Source organism: Physeter macrocephalus, chromosome 2 (assembly GCF_002837175.3).
Source record: "Physeter macrocephalus isolate SW-GA chromosome 2, ASM283717v5, whole genome shotgun sequence".
In the NCBI taxonomy this organism is placed as follows: Eukaryota; Metazoa; Chordata; class Mammalia; order Artiodactyla; family Physeteridae; genus Physeter; species Physeter macrocephalus.
Genome location: NC_041215.1, coordinates 6,455,049 through 6,481,334, shown reverse-complemented (window position 1 = coordinate 6,481,334; position 26,286 = coordinate 6,455,049). Strand labels below are relative to the sequence as shown.

General features: G+C 40.2%; 1 protein-coding gene across 14 annotated transcripts in view; it reads right to left on the bottom strand.

The window, feature by feature from the left end:
- Positions 1-358: 358 nt before the first annotated feature.
- SFXN1 (sideroflexin 1) overlaps positions 359-26,286 on the bottom strand; it is a 33,356-nt gene continuing 7,428 nt past the window's right edge. The window contains exons 2-12 of one of the 14 annotated variants that reach the window (XR_008615765.1): positions 21,512-21,682; positions 20,678-20,776; positions 19,070-19,145; positions 18,392-18,477; positions 17,342-17,469; positions 12,185-12,234; positions 5,831-5,903; positions 4,876-4,925; positions 4,418-4,465; positions 2,166-2,323; positions 359-1,391 (exon numbers count right to left, since the gene is read on the bottom strand). Coding sequence is in view for 8 of the 14 variants with exons in the window: in XM_024116254.3 (XP_023972022.1) it covers positions 2,261-2,323; positions 4,418-4,465; positions 4,876-4,925; positions 5,831-5,903; positions 14,514-14,563; positions 17,342-17,469; positions 18,392-18,477; positions 19,070-19,145; positions 20,678-20,776; positions 21,512-21,682 (844 nt within the window). In the remaining 6 variants the exon portion in view is untranslated. The other 13 variants (XR_008615766.1, XM_024116254.3, XM_055079862.1 and 10 more) reach the window with 13 other exon arrangements.

Genomic DNA, 26,286 nt, shown 5'->3' with positions numbered 1-26,286 from the left:
AAATATATTTCCTGCTAAAGGCATAACACAAAAATATCTCTTCATCAGGAGTTACTGATGGTACCCAGATATTAAGTTAGAATGAAAGGTACCATTGACTATAACATAAAAACTGCATCATCCTTTACATACAAATAAAACAGAGAATGTTTTTTCATTCTGAGTTTATTTAACATTTCATCCAGTTGAACTGAAATAATACATTGACTCCAACACTGGCCAGACACTGTGCTAATACTGAAAAAAAGCTGCCAGTCAGTTAATACTTACAGTCATAATTCTTTATAGCATGTTACTAGAAATATTAATAACTATTTACCTTTACAGGCATATTGCACTTCATGTGAACTTTTCTCCAGAAGAGGTATTCCTAAGAGATCGGCAAAGATCGCCAATCTTGGTTCACTTTGTTCCTTTTTATAAACCATGATTCAACTATACAGTTCATAGTTCTCTACAAAAGCATCAAGAGTCAGAAGCTTCAACAGATAATGTTTAAAAAGACACATCTCCAGGCTCATTATCCCTTTTATAATGATCCTTTGGTCATCTCATCCTGGTGTGTATTAAAATTTTGGTTAGTTTGTCAATCTTCCAACAAGGCATTCATTAATTTTTCAATGAAGGTTAAGATTTTGACATGGAGCTGCCACTTGACCGGGGGTAAGAATTCTGAGATTAGCTGGGGCGAGTGGGGTAGGCCTCAAGTGCTTTAGTTTCTTGTTAAAAGTGCCCTTTAAGCACCTTGTGGAGCTCTGCCTTGAATTTCCTGCTTTGACCCATTTCTAAAGAGAAGCATCTATGGCAACAAAAGACATCCAAGGCCAGAATGTCATGGGGAAGCTCTTTTGCTTCAAATGGCTTAAGACAGAAAAGCTAAATGAGAATATTCTGGCAGTATAAAGGAAGGCTCAGAGTGGCCCAAAAGCTTCAGGTCCATTCATCGTTTTAGAGAAAAGAGAAACACAGACACGAGGCACACCATTTTTTCTTTATGAGGAAATTCAGTCTGGTCACATTGTCAGGAAAAATTTGCCCAAACTAGTTTCTACATTTTTTTTCCACTTATAAGTCTCTGAATTACAAATTGAATCGAGTGGTCTACACTCAGTGAAATGACCACCTCACATATGCCTTTGAACCTCTACAGAATTGAAACATAATCTGTTAACATTAAATATATTATATGTGAAGCTACTACAGATGATGTAAACAGTGGTCCACGGGTTCATTATTTTCAAACAGGGTGGAATGTAATATACAACATTCAAGTAAAACTCATTGAGTCATTGATTCACATACACATTATTTCCGTATCTTTCTGAAAGCCAAAGAGATCTACGAGGATGACAAGAAAAGACATGTAGGCAGATGGAACTGTTCTCTTGCTTCTAAAAAAAAAAATCAAACACGCCAGATTCAACCCAGTCATACAGCGTTGGTTTCGAATATACTTCCAAAATTTGACATTTGTGCATCTCCGTTATTTGATTAGTTGATTTAAATGATTGAATATAAAGTCAACAAGTGCAAGGTAAGATATCTTCATAAGAATGTAAAATAGAATAAATTTCAAACTCAACCGAAGAAATGCACCAGCAATATGAAAGCATACAGCTGTTGACAGCAGGGACCTTTCACAATTGTCTATCACTCTGACTTCCGGGAGGTGTATGAAGGAGCTTTTATCCTACAAATGCGAAGAACTCATCATCTACTTCGGGTTGCCTCCAGCCCAAATTGGGCAGGAAAGTAAACTGTCCTTAATATTTATGAGTCATTTTTCTTTTACAGTTTAGCTTCAGAGCTTTTGTGTTTTCTCAACTCACTACTGAGCTCTCCTTGATTTGAAACAAGAGTAGGATAAAAATTCAGTATTTTAAACAGATTTCCTTTTCATTGACTGACAGTCAATATACTGAACATCTACTCTATGCCTAGCGGTGCTTTTGAAAACTCCGGGTGAGGGTTGGGATATTGTCTTTGAAAAAACAGTTACTATAAAAGCTACAGGAAGGGTGTTTCTGTAAATTATACCATGATTCAAATGTAAGGGGAGGCCACCCCAGGTGCTGTGCTATAAGTAGCAGCTTGACTCTAAAAGGCTAATGTGGATTGTTAAAAGGTTTCTGTCACCAGTCGACCAGGACCAGGATATTCCTTACCAACTTGGTTACACCACACTTGCGGTTGGTAGGATCCTCTGAAGATGTTTCTTTCCCTACTTTATAATCCCTTGTTAAAGTACACGCGCCGTAATTCAGGATGGGTCTCTCGGATCCTGGCTTGCAGCTCGGCCTCCAAGCTTGTCACAGACATGGAACTGGGAGAAGGGAGAAACGAGAGACAGGGTCATTCCACGGGCAGGGGTGGGCATTACAACCTGGAGAGAGGAGAGACAGTAGCCCCACCCACCCCTGTGACTGGGGCAACAGAGTCCTGTTTGAAAAATGCTTCACGTGCCCAGAAAACGAGTATCCTGTTCCTCTCAGAAGACTGTCACTAAATATCAAAGAAAGGCACCATCAGAACCCAACACTGAGATATGCTTTTTACCTCTCATCTTATTAAAAGCCTTAAAAACCACTTTTGCCAGCAAGGAGGTATGGTGATGACACTCTTAGACCCTGATGGTATTGGAAAACAACCTGTGGTCACGCCACTTCCCAAGGAAAACAACATAAATGTTCACCGTTAATGAAGAAAAGATACATGCACTCAGTGGAATTTTTTAGCACTAAAAATTCACTTGCGTTAATCTGCTTTTGTCCATTGTATAGTAAAACATACTTATTCTAAAACTTTCAGAAAATACTAAAATGTACGAGAAAAAACATCTCTTGTTGTCACACTACTGAGATGACCACTGTTAGTGTTTGCTTTATGCATTTAAAAATGTACTTGAATGCTTTATATGTGCATATGTATTAAGGATGAAGAAAAACTGTGGACGTTTTGTTATTGAAAGCAACTCGTTTGCCCCCTTCCTGTTTGCCCATTTCTCTTCCCCTCTAATCTTAAAAGAACCTAATTACAGGGATGAGATCACTAGGCAATTGAACCTAACTCCTGACTTGTGCTCTCCTGAATGCACACCATGCCTTGTCTAACCTGTTGATTCTTTTCCTAGTATAAAAAGAAGAATGAAGAAGTAAGCAGTTAAAAAAATGACTAGCTCTCTAGCCCCAAGGAATCCCCCTAAGCAATCCCGCAGGCAGATCATGTGGGCAAGATAACATCTGAAGCGAGAGTCAGCCAGTCTGCACGCAAGGGAGGATGATGCAGAATCCAACCTCCTGCCTCGATGATTCGCTGAGATTCTTCCCCCTCCATTTTTCCCTTTAAAAACTGTCATGGCTGAGCAGAACCATCAGAGCTGGTCTCTGGACACAAGTCCAACATCTCCCCAGATTGCCAGCTTTTATGATTAAAGCACCTTTCCTTTCTACTGACACTTTTGGGCTTCAGCAGAGGTTCTGAAGGCCCCGCCCTCTTCAAGGGGGGCTTAGCTATAGGCATCAAGGTGATAAAGGTTCCCTCTCCTTGAAATTTAAATCCCCAACTAAGACCAGTGGGGGTCAAAGGCAGAAGTGAAAGACCAGATAAAAGATGGATTTTTCTATCAGGTAGAGGGACCTGATGAAGTGAGTCCTAGAACAGAACACCTCATCCCAAACCTACTGTGAAAGCCTAGGGCATTAAAGGCCATATGTTTGGGGCCTGCTGGCCCACGAAGGATATTACAAGGGCAGGAGTCTGGTAACGCAAACCACAGCAAAACAACAAAATGCTGCTCCTCTGTGCCTTGATGTTAGAATAGAAAAAAGCTGAAGCCTTAGATTTATGTGATGCTGATTTAATGCCTGTCAATACAGTTCTTACATCAAAGGCAGGATTCAAGGGCAGCTGGTGATGAAAGACACGACACGTGCACAATCAAGCTTTTAAGACAAAAAAAGAAAAAAAAAAAAAAAAAAAAAAGAAAAGAAAACCCTAAGTAGGAAGAAGGGAAGCAAATATACCAACCACCAAAGCTAAGTGCATATAACTGCTGTCCCTGGGGGTGGAACTTAAATTCGAATATATCTGCATTATAGATGCATTTTGCCAATGGACTGGACATCGAGCCATATTTAAATTTTTATAAGAGCAAATTGGCACCAGACTTAACCTGAGTCTTACACAAGAGTAAAGAATTTTCAAATGTAACAGTAGCAGGTAGAAAAGAGCTGGGCAAAGAGAATTTTGATATTAAACAGACATGCATTTGATTTCTGCCTCTTATCTCTTCCTTTTAGAGGCTTGGCTTCATTATCTTTTTGAGACTCAACTTTCCTACTAGTGAAATGGACCTGTGTCTTCAACTGGTTTTTAGGATTAAAACGCATGATCACTCTGAAGAATAACAAATACATACCTTTTCTGAGGAAACAGAGCACAGCACAGAGGTGTAGCAAATACCAAACTTAAAAAAAAAAAGAAAAAAATCAGAGCATTTTTGAAATGGTCGACTTCTCTGATTCTTTTTCTATTATTTTACTTTGATAACAATACCCTTTCTTTCTTTCGAGTATTATGCTGCCTCACAAAAATATGTCCTGTTTGTATAAGTTTACTACCAAGGACTGCCAAAATAATTTTTTTTTAAATCAAAGAGATAAAAGGAGTTTAAAAAAGAATCACACAAATAGCCCCAAATGTTGTAGGTTTCTCTAAAGACAGCTTATGTCTAGCTAATGACTGGGACCATAAGTTCCAGATGTTCTGGGATGGTCTCATTTTCAAAACGTGTGTCCCATATTATCCCTCACATTTCAAATGCTGTCTATTTATCTTAAAAAAAGAAATTAATGACATCAAAGTAATTCTACTCACCAGAAGCCAACTAATCCAACTTGAATAGGCGCGCTCATCCATGGGAACCTCTGTGTTGAGAAACAAATTATTTTGAGTACTTTTTATACAGGATCTTAGAAACAGTTTCTTTTGCTGGTTAACTGGGACAGGAACCTCACCACATTACAAGATCCAGCTGGAATGCAATTAGTGAAATGCAGGGGTAACACTGTAACAGCGTTACAGTTAGTCCTGACTTCCCTCTTCGATCTGTCCATGAATGCACATGCAAAGATTAAGCGGCTTCTCATTTTTCTCCCTTGCACATGTAATCTGAGAGATGCCTGGCTATATGGGAGCTGGAGAAATCGTTATCACTTAGCTATAATTTCTCTCCTGGCTGGGGGTCTGTATAGCGTGGTTGCAAGGCTGGAAGACAAACAAAGCTGCAATCAAATCTCTGCCCTACCAGTTCATCCCCACTGTGGGAAAAGGGCACGGTCTCCAACCTTTGGTTCCTTCTCTGTAAAATGAGGATCACAACAGCTTCCTAAAAGCATGTGGGTGAAGATATGCTAGATAACACTCATAAAGCACCTAGTACCATGCCCGGAACGTAGCAGAAACCCAACAATTATCCCCCCTCCTCCTCTGCACCTTTCCTTTCTTGGTTTTAGTTGCTGTCAGTATGGCTAAAACCATTGCTGGCGTAACAAATTTTTGCCTGTCACTTTTTTGTTAACGGAAATGAATGAGTTGGTTGGTCTTTTAGAGAATAAGTGCTATTAGATTTTTAGTTTTCAAAAGGGAGTTTCAAAAAAGCATAATATGCAATGTAAAGAGCAACGAAATACATAGATTATATAAATAAGGCCACTGAAAGAGCTGCAACCAAGTTGTGAACTGGTTGTAATGAAATCAGCCAACTTAGTTAAGTGTGAACACAAGCTGTTACAAGATCATGACTCCAAGGAGGCTTGCGTGATAGGCATACCCTGGTCCCTGAGAAGACTCCTCTGGCAAAAAGGTACATCACATGGGTGAACGTGAAGGGAGAGAGACGTGGACTGGAGAGGAAGGGAGAGATGTCATCAAGCAGAGACAGACCACGGAGCTCGCACAGAGGGGCCCCACCCCTCAAAGGAAAGGAGGAAAAGGAAATATTGTATCTGGGGCAACTGGCTCTGTCTGATGATGAAGGATTTTCATAAGGAGATGGTAAATCCTCTTCCTAGCACTTCCCAGATGTGTGTCATCTGCACGGGTACACAGACTTGGTGATGGGAAGGCAAGCTAAGCCCTGAATGACATCTTGTGGGAAGATGAACCCATGAGAGCCCATCCTCACATCAAGTGGACTCTTGAACAGTTGTGTGTAATCTCAACAGTGGATGTGTACAAACCAAAGGCTGATGGTGGCTTGTGCAGAGGGTTTTGTTGGAAAGGCTCTCGGTAACGACAAGGATCCTGGAGAATTCTGATCTCTCCCAGGAAACCCAACCTGGATGTCATCCCTCCTCCCGACTCCTTCCCAGCATCCCATCCTGCCTCGTTCATCCCTACTTCTTAAACAGAACTTATTCTGAGATTAAATAAGTGAGCTGAGGATGTTTGGTTTTCCCCTAGATAATCACAGAACTCCGTGAAGGAGGGACATACCTTATTTAGCACAGAATTGTGCAAACAGAGGATATTTTAAATGAAAAGTTTAAGTGAATTAAAGACAGTAATCACAAGTTTAAAAGATATATATTCAATGAAGTAAAAGCTCAAAAAGTTAATGAGTAAATTCTTTCTCCTCCCAATGATCTTTTCTCCAATAGCTTTATGAAATACAATAAATTGCACATACTTACTGTGTATGATAAAAGTTCTGACATAAGTATTCAGCTGTGAAACGATCACCACAATCAAAATAATTAACATAGCCGTCATCCTTAATGTTTTCCTTGTTCCTTGTGCCCTTGGCAATTCCACCATCTTCCCTAAACCCTGTACCCATTCCCTGGCAACCTCTGACCTACTTTCTGTCATTATATACTAGGTTATAATTTCTAGGATTTTATATACAATATCTACATTTTTGTGTAATTGCTTTGAGATTCATTCATGCTGTTGTATGTATGCATAGTTCATGACTTCTTATTGCTGGGTTAGGTATTCCACTGCATGGAATGTATTGCTTTGATAATCCATTCATTCTCCTGTTGATGAACATTTGGATTGTTTCCAGTTTTGGGCTATTACAAATAAAGCTGCTTTGAACATTTGTCTTTTATGGACATATGTTTTCATTTCTTCTAGGTAAATACCTAGGAGTGAAATGGCTGGGTCACATGGTAAGCATATGTTTAACTTTCTAAGAAACTGCCAAACTATTCTCCAAAGTGGTTGTATCATTTTACATTCCCACCAGCAGGGAATGAGAGTTTCAGGTCCTCCACATCCTTGTCAACACTTGTTATGGTCAATCTTTTTGATTTTAGCCATTCCAATAGGCGTTTAATGATAGCTAATGTGGTTTTAAACTTGAATTTCCCCAATGACTAAAGATACTGAGCATCTTTACACGTGATATTATTTTATATCTATATATACTTGGTGAAATGTCTGTTCAAACCTTTTGCCCTTTTTTTTAAAAAAAAAAAAAAAACTGGGTTGTTTTCTTTAACAAGTATTGAGGATTCTTCATATATTCTGGACACAAGTCCTTTATCAGACATATACTTTGCATAAATTTTCTCACAGTCTGTTTCTTGTCTTTTCAATCTCTTTACAGTTTTCAAAAAACAGAACTTTAACATTTTGTTGAAGCCCAATTTGTCATTTTTTTCTTTTATGCACTGTGCTTTTGGTGTCATGTCTAAGAAATCTTTGCCCAAGTCTAGATCTCAAAGATGTTCTACTATATTTTCTTCTAGAAGTTTGACAATTGTAGATTTTTACATTTAGATTACATGAACTATTGGGAGTTGATTTTTATATATGGTACAGTCAATTCCCTACACATGGCCCACATCCCAGGCAACCTGACCATCTACAAGTCTCCCAACAAGCCATGCTCTGTGTCTTCTCTGAGCTTCTGCAAAGCAGATGCCCCTGGCCAGTTGTCTTCAAGCCTCTGCCCACCTATGGCAGTTGGGGGCGAAACCTCTTCTATGCTCCCTCTGTGCCTCATGCTGTATTCACCATGGATTGGAACCATTTGCCCTGTGCCTCTCCCCACCACCATGCTATATGGTCCCTGAGAGCAGGGCCCAATCCCTATTTCTCTGATGCTAGGACCTAGCACATTGCTTGGCATGCAACAGGCATTCAACAAAGGGCTGCTGAATAAAATAAATGAGTGAACAAATAAACGCTACATTCACACTCCATTAGCAGACAATCCTGAAAATCTACTGAGTAGACAGAGCCGTCCACTTTTATTAAAGAAAATATAAATGAACTAGAACTTAAGGAATGAGGAGCTCTTATCTGACCCAAACCATATCAACTTTATTCCCAATGAAAGTGCCAGCAAAGTAAAGAGACCACGGGAGCTATTCTTCAAGAACACTGTTGGGAAAAGCACCAGATTTTAAGCAGTGAACTTTCTGGTTTACTGCAAAGATTTCTCTGAGTCACCTGCCCACAGCTGATGCTTTTCGCCAGCGCTCCATTTGGGAAAAGATAAAGCGTGGGGGGAAGGATGAGTCATGCCGAATGCTCCCCAAGCTCACCGTTTAAAAAAGCCAGGAACATTCAATTCATTTCATGTTTGCAGAGGAGTCTGGTCATATTCAAGGTAAAAGCCCAGATAAGTACATCCTTGCAGAGAGGCACATCTGGCCGCTGGAGCTGCGGGAACAATCAGAGGGCTAACCGACCCAGGCAGATGCCACCCACATGGACATGATGAACGGCTGAGGAAATGACCTCTAAGCCTTTGTAAAAGGGCTCAGAAAAACCTGCCCTTCCAAATAGCATGTGAAAGTGCTTTGCAGATGGAAACATATGGATAGGAAGATAAGCTGCCTCTGCCTATGCTTTTGTAATGGCCATAGGTATCAGTGAAGGCCTATAGTCCTCGCTACACGGGCAAAATGCAGTATTTCGGTGTAACAGCAACCCTAAACGTGGGAGTGGGATGTTATGTCTGAGGAGCTCAACATTTAGCCATTGCTTTTTCAAAGCATCATCCTCCACAGAGGTCTGAACGAGTTCAGCTGCAGCCAGACCCTTTGTAGCTAGCGAGGCGCTCGGACTGACCCATGAGCTACTCTGACCGCCTCCCCCAACCCTGCCCCATGGCTTCTGATGCCAGCGGCCCCTTCCGGGTCCACATGAGGCCCTTCAGTGGTGGAGTGGGGCGGGCAGAGGGCAATCGAGGTGGCACACCTCTATATGATTATTGAAGGGTATGGTACCAAGCAAAGCTGAAAACCACAAAGAAAAACAAGGGTGGAAAACACAATATTTATTCATGTATTGTTGTGAAAAGCCTAGGGCAGTGTGGCAACAGTGGCTAACTGCTTGTATCATTTGCTGGTTGCTTCATGGAAGAAAATGCCAGGCTCTATCTACAGCAATTTCTGTCTGTCCCAGCAAGAAAACGATGCAATATGCCCAGCTATGTCTCCTGCCCAGTGTTTGTCACCAAGATATTACAGTAACCGTGGCAACTTTTCCAACAACACTGAGACGCCAGGAGTTCAAAGGCATGACAGTTGGGAGAGTAAAGGACCAAGTTCATTTCACATGTCTTCCCCGGTGACCTAACTCTTTAGCATGAATGTAGGTTCGAATGCAGGCTTTCCTACAGAATTTCTGGAATCCCACGCCATGATCAGCTCACATGTAAGCAGCCATGTGTACTCAATATCCACAGCCCAGAGTGAGACTCTGGGGAATAATGTCCCACCAGCAGTGGCAGCTGGCAATTAGATTAGAAGCCTCCACTCCAGAGCCGGGCTGCTGACATGCCTCTGCTAACTGGGTGCTGGGTGACGTTTGAGAGGCAGAGAGAAGGGGATGGGGAAGCTTCAATGGTGGGGACACTGCCACTGAAGGTGGCCTCCCAACTGCTCCCACAGTCACCTGCAAATTCACGACAATCATATATTATTGATGGAATGACCCACATTTGCAAAAGTATTCCTCTCTTGTGAAAGTTCACTTTTATGCCAGACAAACTAACATGATGAGATGACAATTTCCAAGCCTTGCATCTATCCAGAAATCTGGTCTTGCTTTAAAAACCTGATTTTGTTTAAATTCCATGGGAGGGGGAAGTTGGGTTTATTAAACATGGTTTTTGATTCTCCATTGCTCCCAAAGTTGGCATGCCAATACCTTAAGAAATTAACAACCAGGCAAATCCAAAGGTTGCCTGGGTCAACATATGCCCTTGCAGAAAGACTATAATCCTAATGACTTATCAGATCAAGAGCCAGCGGAGAAGAAGCCAGGGCATCAATTCCACGTCTGCAAAGTTATGGATCCACTGGATGGGTCACTTCCTATTAGCATCCTGGAGAATAATGTTGATGGCCCCCTTTCTAAGTTCATTTGATAGGTTTTCTCCCTCAAAGCCTAAATTGCTTCCCATAAGGAAAGCAGGGATGGATAGAGGAAGGAACATTAATTTTTTTTTTTTTTAGATTATTTGAAAATCACTGAGATGTCAAAGTTGGTGAGTTTTAGATGTTTACATAATTTAGTAGTTTTAAGATCTAGTCACTGTTCAAGTACATAAACTAATTCCTTGGCAGCTTTAAAGAGTTCACCTGTTTACATAATATGGTAATTTCAAGATCTAGTCCCTGTTCTAGTACATAAACTAATCCCCGAGCAGCTTTAAAGAATTCATCTTTTCTAAATTTTGCAGCAGAAACAGACTTTAGCAAAGCCTTTTCATGAATCCTCAAAATAAGGGCTTATCGAAGTAGGTAAATTATGTCAAATGAGGTCACATTTACATTTTGGTCATCACTAATAGCTTTACTGATTAAATCAGTGTAACTGTTTTATATTTTTGTTTAATCTTACACTTAAGGCTGTAGAAACCCTCACAGGAGATGGACGGGGACTCAGAGTGCATTTGAGGATGCAGCCTCCTGGGGTGGCCCGGGGGTCTGTGGATCCCCCTGGGAACGTTCCCAGGAGCAACGGGACAGTTCAATCACTACAGAGCCACTGTGACACCCTATCTTGCAATTCACATCGACATGTAAGATTGCCAGAGGAAGAAGCTCAGGGAATATAATCTGCTCATGTACCCAAAGCTCCCAAGAAAGACTGAGGGGGGCTGCTGAAGAGAGGGTCCCCTTTCCCTCACATGGGGTTGGTGCATCGACATGCCGGTCAAATGAGGCACTCAACACTACTATTTTTTCAAAGCATACTTTCTTGGCTCACTTTTCTAAGAATGTGATTGTATTGAAAGTAATTAGTGTTGGCCTTAATTTTCCTCCTGGAGCCCATAGGGTGAATATAGGTCAATGAACATTTACCTGTTGGACAGTTAGAATTCTCCTAATCACAGAAATCATTCAGGAAGTGTTTGGTCTGTGAACCATGTCCTTTTTTCAAAGTCTGATACTGTCCTCTCAGTGTGACGGTTCTGTCGCTAAGACCCAAAACAATTCACCCCAAGAGAGCTGCAGTGTTTACAACACATCTGCTCCTCCAGCAAGAACTGGAGCCATTCCTCCCGGCAGGTGTAATGGTGTCAGTTTCCAAACACAGCAGGAGCTAAACGAGTCACCCTATCCCACTCTTTCCTACTTGTTACAAGAACTGGAAAGCTAAGATGAAGCATAAATATGATTGCATTAAATCATGGAAGTTACAAAAAGAATGCAGACAATGCACAGAGATTTCTCAGTGACAATTTCATCCTATAATATTTTCAGACCCTGAGGGGAGGCAGCTGATAGATTAATAGATTATTAGATATGATCACCAAAGAAAAATACATCAGGGCACTAAATTCAGTGTTCTGTGAAGATACTACTCCAGATTATTTTTTCCTTTCTGATAGTATGTATCGGGACTTACAAACAAATCATTCCAAATTCACACCATCTCCTCATTATTACCTAGCTAGGGATTCGACTGATGACTACGATGAATGTGCACCTGGGTTATAACCTCTCAAGAGGAGTGGGCAGCATTCAATAAATGAAGATTTATGAGAGCTTTTTCAAATATCTGATATTAGAAATAAAATATTCCCTGAAGTGCCCAATTGCCACTGGCCTTCAAATTCTTTACTCACTATTCATGTGGGAAATATTCTGTACAGTTTGAAGTCTGAAAACAAATGGAAAGGATTGAGACAAGGATAAACAGAACTGGGGCTTACCTTGAGAAAGGCTTTCTTTTCCAAAGTGTTCATGATAAATGGAGGGATGGCTGGAAGTAAAGATAGATCCACTTAAATCTTCATGTCTATTTTCAGCTCACTTTTTTTTCCCCCCAACAATTTCACAGAAGGCTTATATTACTTTTAGGCTATTTTCACACTGGCAGAGTAAAAGTAATTGCAATAATTTTTAAAAATGCCTTAGTATGTTTTAAAAAATCCATTGTTTCCATTTTCTAGATTTATGAAAAATAACACAATGCTCTTTGCCAGCCAGAAAATTTTATGATCTTGAAGAGAACTTTATATCTAACATTAAATATACAACAGTACAAACATCAGGAACTTTTCCCTCCTATACCAATGAAACAAATGCAGCCTTCCCGGGGTGTCCATCCCACATAGAGTCCAGTATAAAGATTCCTGCTTTGAGTCACACAGACCACTTGCTAGCTGGATGATCCTGGAAAACACTTCTCTGAGCTTCAGTTTTCTGTTTTCCTCATCTATATAATAGGGACAATTGTATCAAACTAGCCAGGATGATTAGATGCAATGATGCACGTAAAACATTGGATAGTGTTAGTTCATTTATTCATGATTTTTATCGGACTAAACTGTCACATCAATTTCATTATATCAATTACCTTTAGAGATTTCACTGGGATAGAAAGATTGTGTTCCTTCTCCGGGGACTAAATAATGTTTAAAGTAACCAAGCCACTGGAAACAAATTTGTTGGGCCGGCTGAACTCCAAAGAGGAGCGTCGTATTTCAAAATGGGAAAGAACAAAACCAAAAGCCCACCCAGGGCAGAAGCCGGAATGGCCACCTTGATTTTGGCAAACTGGAAATCTGGGCTCAGCAGGTGTTCTAGGGTGGCCTCGCCAGCCTCCTCGTAGGTTAGTGACATTGTGCTAGTCCCGGACTCGGGGGACTCTTGGCCTACAGTTCAAGACTGTGGTTTCCACCATTCACTCACCCCTACGGTGCACATTGCTGTCTCATGAGGGCACTGAGGTGCTTCTTTGTTAAATCACTTAATGGTGGTTAAATCAGATAACCAATTAGCTGGAGTGCAATTAGCTGGAATGCGCCTCAAAGTTTTCTTTCATGCCCTTTTCTTCAACTTTCCTTTGCCCACTCCTACTTGTCTGCTGATGAGTTTTCCCAGTGACAAAAGGAATTTAAAGACAACAAAAAATATTAGTGAGAAAACCTGACAGCACTTGATTAAGTATGCTTCTTTTGAGAGCTTAGTTAATAGCCAAGTGCTGTTTGCATTTGATTTAGACAAGGAAAGTAAACATACTCATTTCTCTCTGTAAAATATGTATTTATATCTTTCTGCAAAGAGTTATGTACTCCCGGGCCCTCTGGTTTCTGAGTAAGTCTGAGAACCTTCTCGAGAGCCCTGGTCTGAGGGTAGCTGAAGAAACCTTAGGAGTGGACCAGAGATTCTCAGAGGAACTAAATCACAATGGAGATTTTCTGCTTTTGGTCATGTTGAGTCCAAGCCCTATGGACAAAACTGAGTCACATATTAATAGCTGCTATAACTAACCCAACTTGGTTCGTGCTCTGAGGGTTTCCAATTGATACAAATAAATCTTCAGTAGAAGTTATTCCTATTCAAGAACTTTTGGAAGTTTCTTTTCAAGATTTACAGAGTTCAAATTCTTTTCCTTCAAATTGTCATCACCTTCACTGTCACTGCCCTGGTCCAACTACCATAATCTCTTGCCTGCAGCAGTCAACAGCTTCCTGAACAGTCTCCAACCACCATTCTTGGTCCCTCTTCAGCCTACTCTCAACGCAGGACCCTGAGTCACTCAGTTAAAACCTAAGCCGGATTATTATTACCACTCCTGTGCTCGAAACCCTCCACGGCCTCCTACCCCTCAGACTAAAAGCCAGGGCTCCAAACGCTTGCAGGGCCATCTGCGTTCTGGCCACTGAGGCCTCGTCTACTCCTTTCTACTGTTCCCACCCCCTTCTCTCTCCTCCCGCTGCACCTGCCTCCTGTGATGCTTCCATCACACCGGGCACAGCTCCCTGCTCTCCTGCTGTTCCGTCTGCCCAGAATATTCGACCCTGGTGCACCTGGGTTATAACCTCTCAAGAGAAGTGGGCAGCATTCAATAAATGAAGATTCATGAGAGCTTTTTCAAATATCTGATATTAGAAATAAAATATTCCCTGAAGTGCCCAATTGCCACTGGCCTTCAAATTCTTTACTCACTATTCATGTGGGAAATATTCTGTACAGTTTGAAGTCTGAAAACAAATGGAAAGGATTGAGACAAGGATAAACAGAACTGGGGCTTACCTTGAGAAAGGCTTTCTTTTCCAAAGTGTTCATGATAAATGGAGGGATGGCTGGAAGTAAAGATAGATCCACTTAAATCTTCATGTCTATTTTCAGCTCACTTTTTTTTCCCCCCAACAATTTCACAGAAGGCTTATATTACTTTTAGGCTATTTTCACACTGGCAGAGTAAAAGTAATTGCAATAATTTTTAAAAATGCCTTAGTATGTTTTAAAAAATCCATTGTTTCCATTTTCTAGATTTATGAAAAATAACACAATGCTCTTTGCCAGCCAGAAAATTTTATGATCTTGAAGAGAACTTTATATCTAACATTAAATATACAACAGTACAAACATCAGGAACTTTTCCCTCCTATACCAATGAAACAAATGCAGCCTTCCCGGGGTGTCCATCCCACATAGAGTCCAGTATAAAGATTCCTGCTTTGAGTCACACAGACCACTTGCTAGCTGGATGATCCTGGAAAACACTTCTCTGAGCTTCAGTTTTCTGTTTTCCTCATCTATATAATAGGGACAATTGTATCAAACTAGCCAGGATGATTAGATGCAATGATGCACGTAAAACATTGGATAGTGTTAGTTCATTTATTCATGATTTTTATCGGACTAAACTGTCACATCAATTTCATTATATCAATTACCTTTAGAGATTTCACTGGGATAGAAAGATTGTGTTCCTTCTCCGGGGACTAAATAATGTTTAAAGTAACCAAGCCACTGGAAACAAATTTGTTGGGCCGGCTGAACTCCAAAGAGGAGCGTCGTATTTCAAAATGGGAAAGAACAAAACCAAAAGCCCACCCAGGGCAGAAGCCGGAATGGCCACCTTGATTTTGGCAAACTGGAAATCTGGGCTCAGCAGGTGTTCTAGGGTGGCCTCGCCAGCCTCCTCGTAGGTTAGTGACATTGTGCTAGTCCCGGACTCGGGGGACTCTTGGCCTACAGTTCAAGACTGTGGTTTCCACCATTCACTCACCCCTACGGTGCACATTGCTGTCTCATGAGGGCACTGAGGTGCTTCTTTGTTAAATCACTTAATGGTGGTTAAATCAGATAACCAATTAGCTGGAGTGCAATTAGCTGGAATGCGCCTTTCAGTTTTCTTTCATGCCCTTTTCTTCAACTTTCCTTTGCCCACTCCTACTTGTCTGCTGATGAGTTTTCCCAGTGACAAAAGGAATTTAAAGACAACAAAAAATATTAGTGAGAAAACCTGACAGCACTTGATTAAGTATGCTTCTTTTGAGAGCTTAGTTAATAGCCAAGTGCTGTTTGCATTTGATTTAGACAAGGAAAGTAAACATACTCATTTCTCTCTGTAAAATATGTATTTATATCTTTCTGCAAAGAGTTATGTACTCCCGGGCCCTCTGGTTTCTGAGTAAGTCTGAGAACCTTCTCGAGAGCCCTGGTCTGAGGGTAGCTGAAGAAACCTTAGGAGTGGACCAGAGATTCTCAGAGGAACTAAATCACAATGGAGATTTTCTGCTTTTGGTCATGTTGAGTCCAAGCCCTATGGACAAAACTGAGTCACATATTAATAGCTGCTATAACTAACCCAACTTGGTTCGTGCTCTGAGGGTTTCCAATTGATACAAATAAATCTTCAGTAGAAGTTATTCCTATTCAAGAACTTTTGGAAGTTTCTTTTCAAGATTTACAGAGTTCAAATTCTTTTCCTTCAAATTGTCATCACCTTCACTGTCACTGCCCTGGTCCAACTACCATAATCTCTTGCCTGCAGCAGTCAACAGCTTCCTGAACAGTCTCCAACCACCATTCTTGGTCCCTCTTCAGCCTACTCTCAACGCAGGACCCTGAGTCACTCAGTTAAAACCTAAGCCGGATTATTATTACCACTCCTGTGCTCGAAACCCTCCACGGCCTCCTACCCCTCAGACTAAAAGCCAGGGCTCCAAACGCTTGCAGGGCCATCTGCGTTCTGGCCACTGAGGCCTCGTCTACTCCTTTCTACTGTTCCCACCCCCTTCTCTCTCCTCCCGCTGCACCTGCCTCCTGTGATGCTTCCATCACACCGGGCACAGCTCCCTGCTCTCCTGCTGTTCCGTCTGCCCAGAATATTCGACCCTGGAACCACTTGGCTCCCTCCCTCCCATCTGTCCAGTCTACTTCTGTAACCAAGCAGGACCCCATGGGGTCTTCCTGGGACAGACCCCTTCCCCATATCCTCTGCTGCATCTCCTCTCTGAAGTACCCAGCTAACAGTACCTCATGGATATTTCCCGAGTTTTTCAGATGCTAAAAACCACCACCAAATGGAAGAAATTAACTACTTGATGATCATGAGCACGTAGCCCCCAGACCTTCTGGTGCCTAAGGATTGATAATGTTAACTGTCCTGTTACCTCGCCATCAACCAATCAGAGAAGCGTGCATGAGTTGATCACACACCCTGTGCCCCCGCTCCCTCACCTGGCCTTTCAACATGCTTTGCTGAAACCCTTCGGGGGTTTCTGGGGGCATGAGCCACCCGTTGTCCTTGCATGGCCCTGCCATAAACCTTTCTCTGCTCCAAACTTCAACATTTTGGTATCGTTTGGCCTCACTATATGTCGGGCACACGGACTTATGTTCGATAGCACTTCCACCCCAAGATCCCCAACCCTCTTTTCCCCCGCTTAGCTCTATAACCATCTCACATATTTATATTTTACTTATTTTTGTTAGTTTTCTGCCTCCCCTGCCAGAAAGTAAGTTCCACTAAGGGAAGGGATCCTTTGTGGTTATTGCTCACTGGTGCACCGACGCTTGTTTGATTGAAATGTACCAAATAAATGAATGGATGGCAAAGTTCTACTCACCCATGCCGGGGGCTGCCATGAGGATCCTGGAGACGACTACTTGTGTGATGGCTTGTTTGGCAGCATTTGCCGACTCGCCCAGGCGGTTCCCGTTTTCATCTGTGACAGGAATGCCAACTTTGAGTTCCCTAGAGAGCAAGACACGGGCAAAGAAGTTCACAGGTGCCTTCGCGGAATGGCTGGAAACAGTACTGAAGCTGTGAAAGCCCGAGTCCCTACTTAATCCAAAAATCCACTCCAGTGTCATTTTTGGCACTAATAAGTCTATTTTTAAAACCACAAACATGCTTAATCCTTGCGTGATAGACACACAAGTAAAATAATACTAGTAAACTTTGTAAAAAAAAAGGTGTAGCATTTTGAATAACAATAGGACTCAACAGGTGAATATGCTACCTTAGAGATAAGGCTGATTTCTAAGCTCGTGTGCAAATTTGAGCAACTTTCCAAATGAGAGATAGATATAATTATTAAAAAATAAACTAACTATACTGACATAGGAGTCACAAGTACACGGAACTATTGGATATTTAACTATGGTCACTACTGCTACAATTATAGCTCCTACTGTTACCCTGTTTTTCGTTATCCATTCCAAAATGCTTTTTTCTCGTTTTTTCTTCTCCTTTAATTTTTGCCAGCACTAAAAAATACTTCCAAAGATATAGATTAATATTATTTGAAACCCCAAGAGAAAATTTGGGGGAAGGGGGGAAGAACCTATTTTATAGAAGAAGCTTTCTAGGCATAGACATAAATTTGAGATCTATTTTTTAAACTTTTTATTATACAGAGGTAGAAACACTATTCTAAACCCCATAAGGCCATCAGACTGCTTTAATAATCAGCAACTCAGAGCTGAGCTTGTTTCATCAATGGACCCATCCTCACCCCCAAAACCAGATTATTTGGAAGCAGATCCCAGATCTCATAAAACTTCATCTGTAAATATTAAAATAAAACAAATTTATTTAAGTTTCAACAAAGCAGATTATTATAAGACCCTACTGTCAATAACAAGTCCTCTCTAAGAGGGCATATTAACCTTACCTTTGCCTCATTAATGGAATATTAATGCAATTAGCAGCAGCTACCGCAGCGAAGGGAACAAAGCGTCCTATGAGCGGAGAGACATGCTGCAGAAAAGATAATTCCAAAAGCAAGATCTTATTTTTCCTGTAGTACTGAATGCAAGTACTTATTTCTTCTTGAAAACCTCTACAAATGCAGAGTCCTATTTGTATAGAAACTTGGGCCAAGAGTATGTTCAAAACCTGGTTTCCTAGAGGTATTTTTCTATTTCCAGCCTGGGCATACTGGGACAAGGCAGACTTCCAAGATATTTTGATGGCTTTATGTGGCTGATGGAGCAGGGGCTTTGGAGTCCCACAGTCTTGGGTTCAGATGCTGATTCCTCTACCTCTTCAGGGGAGTGCCTGGAGGTACCCAGCCCGGCACCCAGCCTCTGGTGGGCTGTATGGGTGGGTGAGCATTTAGCATTGAATACACAGTGCCAGGTACAGACCAGGGTCTTGGCAGATGTTATTAGTGACACTCCTTCCCAAATGTATTGAAAGATATACTTTAAGAAAGCAGTCGAAGATAATGACTATAATAAGAGAATCACAGGACTTGAACTATTTTGAGAAATTAACAGAGAGACTTAGAGCCAGGCAGGTGAGAACAAATTAAGAAGCTTTATGGCTATGGAAATAAAAATCTGAGTACCTTGGTTAATGCATTGAGTCCTAGAGCTGTTGCTACAGCACCTGTTGTTGCAGAAACATAAGCTGTTCCCAATTCACTGAAAAGAAGGAAAATAGTACATAAACAACAAGTGTATGTCAGAAAACTCAAGCCCAACATTTTTGGAAGAAATGAAGAAGATTAAGAATAGAGAGTCCATAAAACATGACACAAATGAACTTATTGAAGAAACAGAAACAGGCTCACAGACATAGAGAACAGACTTGTGGTTGCCAAGGGGGAGCAGGGTGGGGGAGGGATGGATTGGGAGTTTGGGATTAGCAGATGCAAACTATTATATATAGAATGGATAAACAACAAGGTCCTACTGTATAGCACAGGGAACTATACTCAACATCCTGTGATAAGCCATAATGGAAAAGAATATGAAAAAGAATGTATATATGTATAACTGAATCACTTTGCTGTACAGCAGAAATTAACACAACATTGTAAATCAACTATATTTCAATAAAATAAATTAAAAAAAGGAGATCCCACAAAACAACATTCATCATCACTCTACAAGTAGAGATATTCATAGAAAAAGCAAGCAGACCGATACAAAAATGGCATTCTTCACATAGAACCTAACTACCACACCAAACGAGTAGACATAGAGAATATGTATGCGTGGCGGGGCGGGGAAGGAAGCAGGGACTGTGCAGGAAGCTACAAATGTGGGAAAATGCATATTAGCTTAAATGTTTGTAGCATATTTGCTTAAATAAAAAAATACTTCTCAAAATATCACTATACATACTGAAAGTAAAAATGCAGTGCTGCCATTCTAAAAATGACATCTTATGGTATAAAAATACTAAAAGTCTCATCCTCAAAATACAATTAAGTCCAAGCAGTTCTCTCTTATTTTAAAATAAATTTTAATTCAAGGATTAGATGAAATGAAGGTGTGATCAGCACTGCTGGGTTGCAGATTTCAATATTCTTTGTTCCCTAGGATGACAATAGAAGACTACAGATGGTCAAAAGCAATTTGAGAGTTAAAACAAAAACGAAAACGCTTTGAAGTGTTATTAAGTTAGGTTCAAAGTTTTGGTTAACTAATCACTTTAGCCTATCTGAACATCTTTTCACAGGAGGCAAAATTTTAAATCCATTCACTTTCTTTTGGGTTCCGGAGGCGTCCTATTTTAAAGACAAATCAGATATAAAATTCCCCTGGATTTCTGCAGAGATCACACTGTTGATTCTGCTACTTTTGATGTTGGTATCTGTCTACACCCACAGGGTGGATGGGGGTACAGTGTGTCATTTCACACAGGCCAGCCCTGAGCTGCCTGCTGTGTGTTCTGCAGGGGCGAGCGGGGGATGCGCCCTAGGGTGTGGGAGCCATGTCCTCCTACCAGAGCCACTAACATCATGGATAATGTCTGAAAAGGCAGGCTGCAAAAAACCGTTACCTACATAGAAAGGGAGGAAAAGAAACACTACTGAAAAATATGCTCCCTAGGATTCCAAACCATATAAACAATTTGTACGAATATACTTTTTTAACCAGGAGAACATCACCAGCGAATCAAATGACCCCAGAGAAGTGCAGAGGACAGTTAAATCTTCCAGTCTTACTTTACAGTGAGGGGAGCATCTCCACTTCTGTTGGTGTAATTGACCACGGCATTGAAGGACTGGTTGATCCACTGCCAGAACAGCACTGCCGGCGTGGTCCTGAAACAGAACGATCCATCACATACCCACCAGCGCTTGTAAACTAGCCGCCATGCAGAATGGACAACGTGAGCATCAGTAACCAGAGAGGAGATGGACTGGAGAAGGGAGAACGCTGGGTCCAGGACTGTGTGTTCTGGGTCAAAGGCCGAGGACCGGTGTGGCTGCGCAGATTTTTATCTTGTCTGATTCTCAGTTTCCTCATTCATTAGATATGGATAGCAACAAACTCAGAGGGTTAGGGTGAGGATGGAGCTAACTTATTTAAATTTTATCTTAAATTTGTAAGGGAGCCCCGCAAAGAGTAGGCACTCAATTAATGTGATTAATGTCAGGTCCCTCCTCTTAGGGAAAAAAGCCATTTGTAGGCTATTATTTCTGGTCCCTCCTCACTACATGTATAAGCCTATGTGTCTACACCTACACCTATACTTATACCTGTATCATATGAATGGATTAAAAACAGAATCTGCTTAGAGGATCTTTTTATTTTCTGTCTCATTTTCTTTTGGGTCTAAGATTTAGGGAGAAATTCAACCTCCTTTTGGGCAACAGGGAGAGTTCTATTCAACAAAGGGAAAAGGTAAAACAACCCCTTAGAGTTGCAATATTTATACAAAATGAAACTCCACATGAAATGACATTTATTTCGATAAAACCATTCACATAAAAAAATGTACTTTAAGCTTCTGGAATATAAAGCAAACAAACTGTCGTTACATTGCCAGAACTCACCTATAGAATGTCATCATACAACCTGTGATGGTCATGTTCATTGGAACCTGAGCTGACATCCTTCCTATCAAAATCATCTTTTCACCAGTGTCGGGATGAAAAGCTGAATCATAGATGTACTTTGCTCTCCATAACTCATTTTCTGTGAGACCCGGAGGAACAATTCCTTGCCTAGGAAAACAGCAACAAATAACACGGCAATTATTCATTCCAAATATCTCGCCAGTGCTCTAGAGACATGTAGCTAGAATGTTCTGGAGTTTATGTTTACCTAGAACATCTGTGTCTGGATGGAGTGACAAATCTAACTATTACAGAGTCAGGGAAATTCTGACTCTGTAATAACTATTAGGATTATAACTTATAATAACTATTAGGATTATAACTTATATAAGTTATAATTAGGATTATAACTCTGTAATAACACAAAAGACAATAAACACTTAAAATGAGCATGTCAAACCCATACACCTCAAATTGCCTATAATTTGGAAAAACAAAAGCATCTTGTATAATAGGGAAGTATTCAACTTTGAAATATTCTTTGTTTTAAATGACATTTAAAAATGTACTTTGAACTCTGTAAATGCTAAGATATTTTTAACTCATTAGACAAAAGCTGTAGCCATCAAGAATGTGAATTCATTTTTAAACCTATAGTTTGAAAACCTAGCTAAGAAAGGCTCACTATTTTTCCTCTTTATCAAAGAAACACATATTCATTGCAAGAAATTTAGAAAAGACAGGAATTCATTAACACAATTAAAATCATTCAAGCCGGGCTTCCCTGGTGGCGCAGTGGTTGAGAGTCTGCCTGCCGATGCAGGGGACGCGGGTTCGTGCCCCGGTCCGGGAAGATCCCACATGCCGCGGAGCGGCTGGGCCCGAGAGCCATGGCCGCTGAGCCTGCGCGTCTGGAGCCTGTGCTCCGCAACGGGAGAGGCCACAGCAATGAGAGGTCCGCGTACCGCAAAAAAAAAAAAAAAAAAAAAAAAAAAAATCATTCAAGCCTTTCCCAACTTAGCACCACTGGCAATGCTTTGGTAAATGCCCTTTCAGGCTTTTATTGGCTCTATTATACATGATGTTTTTATTTAAAGGCATTGTATCAAATCACCTTTTTTATTCAATAATATTTTGTAAACATTTCTCTATATCTTTAGATATTCTTCTATATCATCTGTACTGGGTTGAATAGTGTCCCCCCTAAAATGCTTGTCCACCTGGAGCCTCAAAATGTGACCTTATTTATAAACAGGGTCTTTGCAGATGTAATTACATAGTTAAGATGAGGTCATACTGGATTGGCGGGGGCGGGGCGGGGAGCAAATCAAATGATGGATGCCTTTATACGACCAAGTGCAGCCACACAAAGAAGAAGGACATGTGATGACAGAGGCAGCGATTTGAGTGAGTAGTTACAAGCCTAGGGCCACCAGAAGCTGGAAGAGGAAAGGAGGGATTCTGCCCTAGAGCCGTCAGACAGAGCAGGGCCCTGCCAACTCCTTGATTTCAGACTTCTAGAGTCTGGAACTGTAAGAGAAAAAATTTCTGTTGTATTAAGGTACTCAGTTTGTGGTAATGTGTTATGGCAGCCTTAGAAAATATACCAATCCCCTACTGTTGGACATTTTAATTGCTTTTAACCTTTTCCATTGGTAAGGGATAAGGAAGTAAACATCCTTATAAATAAAACTTTTCCCACATCCAAGATTATTTAGAAAGAAATGAGTACATTTGCTGAGACAAAAGCTATGTAAAATATTAAAACTGTATAAATATATCTTTTATCCTTTTTCTCTACTTGAGTATGTCTTTTTCTTTTTTTATCCTCAGCAGCAGTAGCATCATTATTATTTAGGTAACCTGTTGTATTCTTTATACAATGTGGATAATTTTGTTTAGTTATGTTATCTGCCACCCTGAAAATTTTTATTATTATGCAGTCAGGTAGGAACAAATGAAGTTTCTGCCTAGAAAGGCATGACCCACTTCAAGATTATACGTATGTTCACCTATATAGTTCTTTGCATTTTCCTAATAGTTTTTTTTTTTTGGTCACAGTTTTAATCTATTTGAAATTTATCTTAAGATATGAATATGTGAAATTGCTTAATTTTAGATTCCAGTTGGCTGGTCTGCCCTTCCAATACCAAGATTTCAATGCTATATTTACCATCATGAACTTTTGTGAATGTTAGGCTTGATTTCTGGACTTTCTACAGTATGCCCATCATCTACACCTCATGCTGCCAAACCCACCATTTTAACTGAGGGTCCATTTTAATATCTGGTAGAGCAATGGTCCTTCACTCCACTACTCTTCGTCTGCTTTCTCAAAAGTGCCTTAGTTACACCCAGTAATTTGTTCTTCCAGATAACTCTTAGAATTATTTTGTTAATTTTATAGGGGATTTTGACCAAAACTATATTAAGCTGAAGAGAACTGCTATCTCTACAGCAATAAGACTTTCTATCCAGGCCTACCACATATTTCTCCAGTTACTCAAAGGCATCTTTTAATGTCACCCAGTGGTCTGTACTTGCTTCCTACTTCTGGGTAAGTTAATTCCCAGGTATTTTATTTATATATATATATATATATATATATAGTTCTTAGGAATGAAATTGAAAACTACTGTCTAATAGAAAACAAACCTACGGTTACCAAAGGGGAAAGCATCTCTTTTTGTTTTCTATGTTCCCATAACATTAAAAGAAATTAAATCTCTTTGTTAAGGTATCATTTAAATATTATAAAAGTCAATCATTTAAGTATACAATTTGATGAGTTTTGAAAAATGTACATGGTGGTGTAACCACCTTCAGAATCATGGTATAGAATATTTTCATCTTCCCAAAAGTTCCCTCAGGCCCCTTAGGAGTCATTCCCCCACTTCCTGGAAACCACAGATCTGCTTTCTACCACTACAGTATTGCCTCTTTGAGAATTTCACATGAATGGAATCATACGAGTGAGCAGTATTATGTGTCTGGCTTCTTCAACTTTGCATAGTGCTTTCAGATGCATCTTTGTTTTATCAGTGACCGGTTAATTGCTGAGTGGTACTCCATTCAATGAATGAACCACAGGTATTTATCAATTCTCTTTTTAGTCATTCTAGTAGGTATAAAATGGTATCTCATCGTGGTTTTTGTTTTGTTTTTTATTTTTAGACTTTCCAATGTATACTCTTTTCTTCCAGTTTTGTTGAGATATAGCTGACATACAGCACTAAGTTGAACGTATCCAGCATAATGACTTGACTTACATACATCATGAAATGATCAGCACAATACTTTAGTGAACATTCATCATCTCATACAGATACAAAATTAAAGACAGAAAAAAATATTTTTCTTGCTGATGAGAACTCAGACTTTACTCTCATAACAACTTTCATATATAACGTACAGCAGTGTTAATTCTATTTACCATGTTGTACATCACATCCCAAGTACTTATTTATTTTATAACTGGAAGTTTATACCTTCGGACTGCCTTCAGCCAATTCCCCCTCTCCCAACCCCCGCCTCTGGTAACCACAAATCTGATCTCTTTTTCTATGAGTTTGTCTTTCAAGTATAATTGACCTGCAACACTATGTTAGTTCCTGGTACACAACATAGTGATTCGGTACTTCTGTACATTTCAAAATGATCACCACGATAAGTCTAGTTACCATGTGTCATCTTACAAAGATATTAAAATTATAGTTATTGACATATCCCCACACTGTACTGTGCCTCATGTATACCTGTGACTCATTTATTTTGTAACTGGGAGTTTGAACCTCTTAATCTCCCTCACCAATTTCTCTCCTCCCCTCAACCCGCTTTCCTATGGCAATCACCTGTTTGTTCTCCTTATCTATGAGTCTGTTTTTGTTTTATGTTCATTTGTTTTATTTTTTAGATTCTACATATAAGTAAAATCATACAGTATTTGTCTTTCGCTGTCTGACTTATTTTCACTTAGCATAATATACCCAAGTCCATCTGTGCTGTTGGAAATGACAAGATTTCATTCTTTTTTATAGCTGAGTAATAGATGTTTTACATATCTACATATACCACATCTTCTTATCCATTCATCTATTGATTGGCACTTACGTTGCTTCTATATCTTGGCTATTGTAAATAATGCTGTAATAAACACAGGGGTATATATATCTTTTTCTAATTAGTGTTTTTGTTTTCTTTGAATAAATACCCAGGAATGGAATTGCTGGATCGTATGGTAGTTCTATTTTTAATTTTTAAAGAAACCTCCATACTATTTTCCATAGGTGGCTGCACCAATTTACATTCCCACTAAAAGGGCAGAAGGGTTCCCTTTTCTCCACATCCTCGTCAACAGTTGTTATTTGTTGTCTTTTTGATTCTGACAGGTGTGAGGTGATATTTCATTGTGGTTTTAATTTGCATTTCCCTAGCAACTAATGATGCTCAGCATCTTTCCATATGCTTACTTGGTATTTCTATATTTTCTTTGGTTTAGTGTCATCAGCCTATTCAAATCTTTTGACCATTTAAACAAATTGGGTTGGAATGAAAAGAATTCTTTATCTCTTCTGGACATAAGTCCTTTATGAGCTATACGTTTTGCAAATATTTTCTTCCAGTCTGTGAATTGCATTTTTTTTTTTTTTTTTTTTTTTTTGCGGTACGCGGGCCTCTCACTGTTGCGGACTCTCCCGTTGCGGAGCACAGGCTCCGGACGCGCAGGCTCAGCGGCCATGGCTCACGGGCCCAGCCGCTCCGCGGCACGTGAG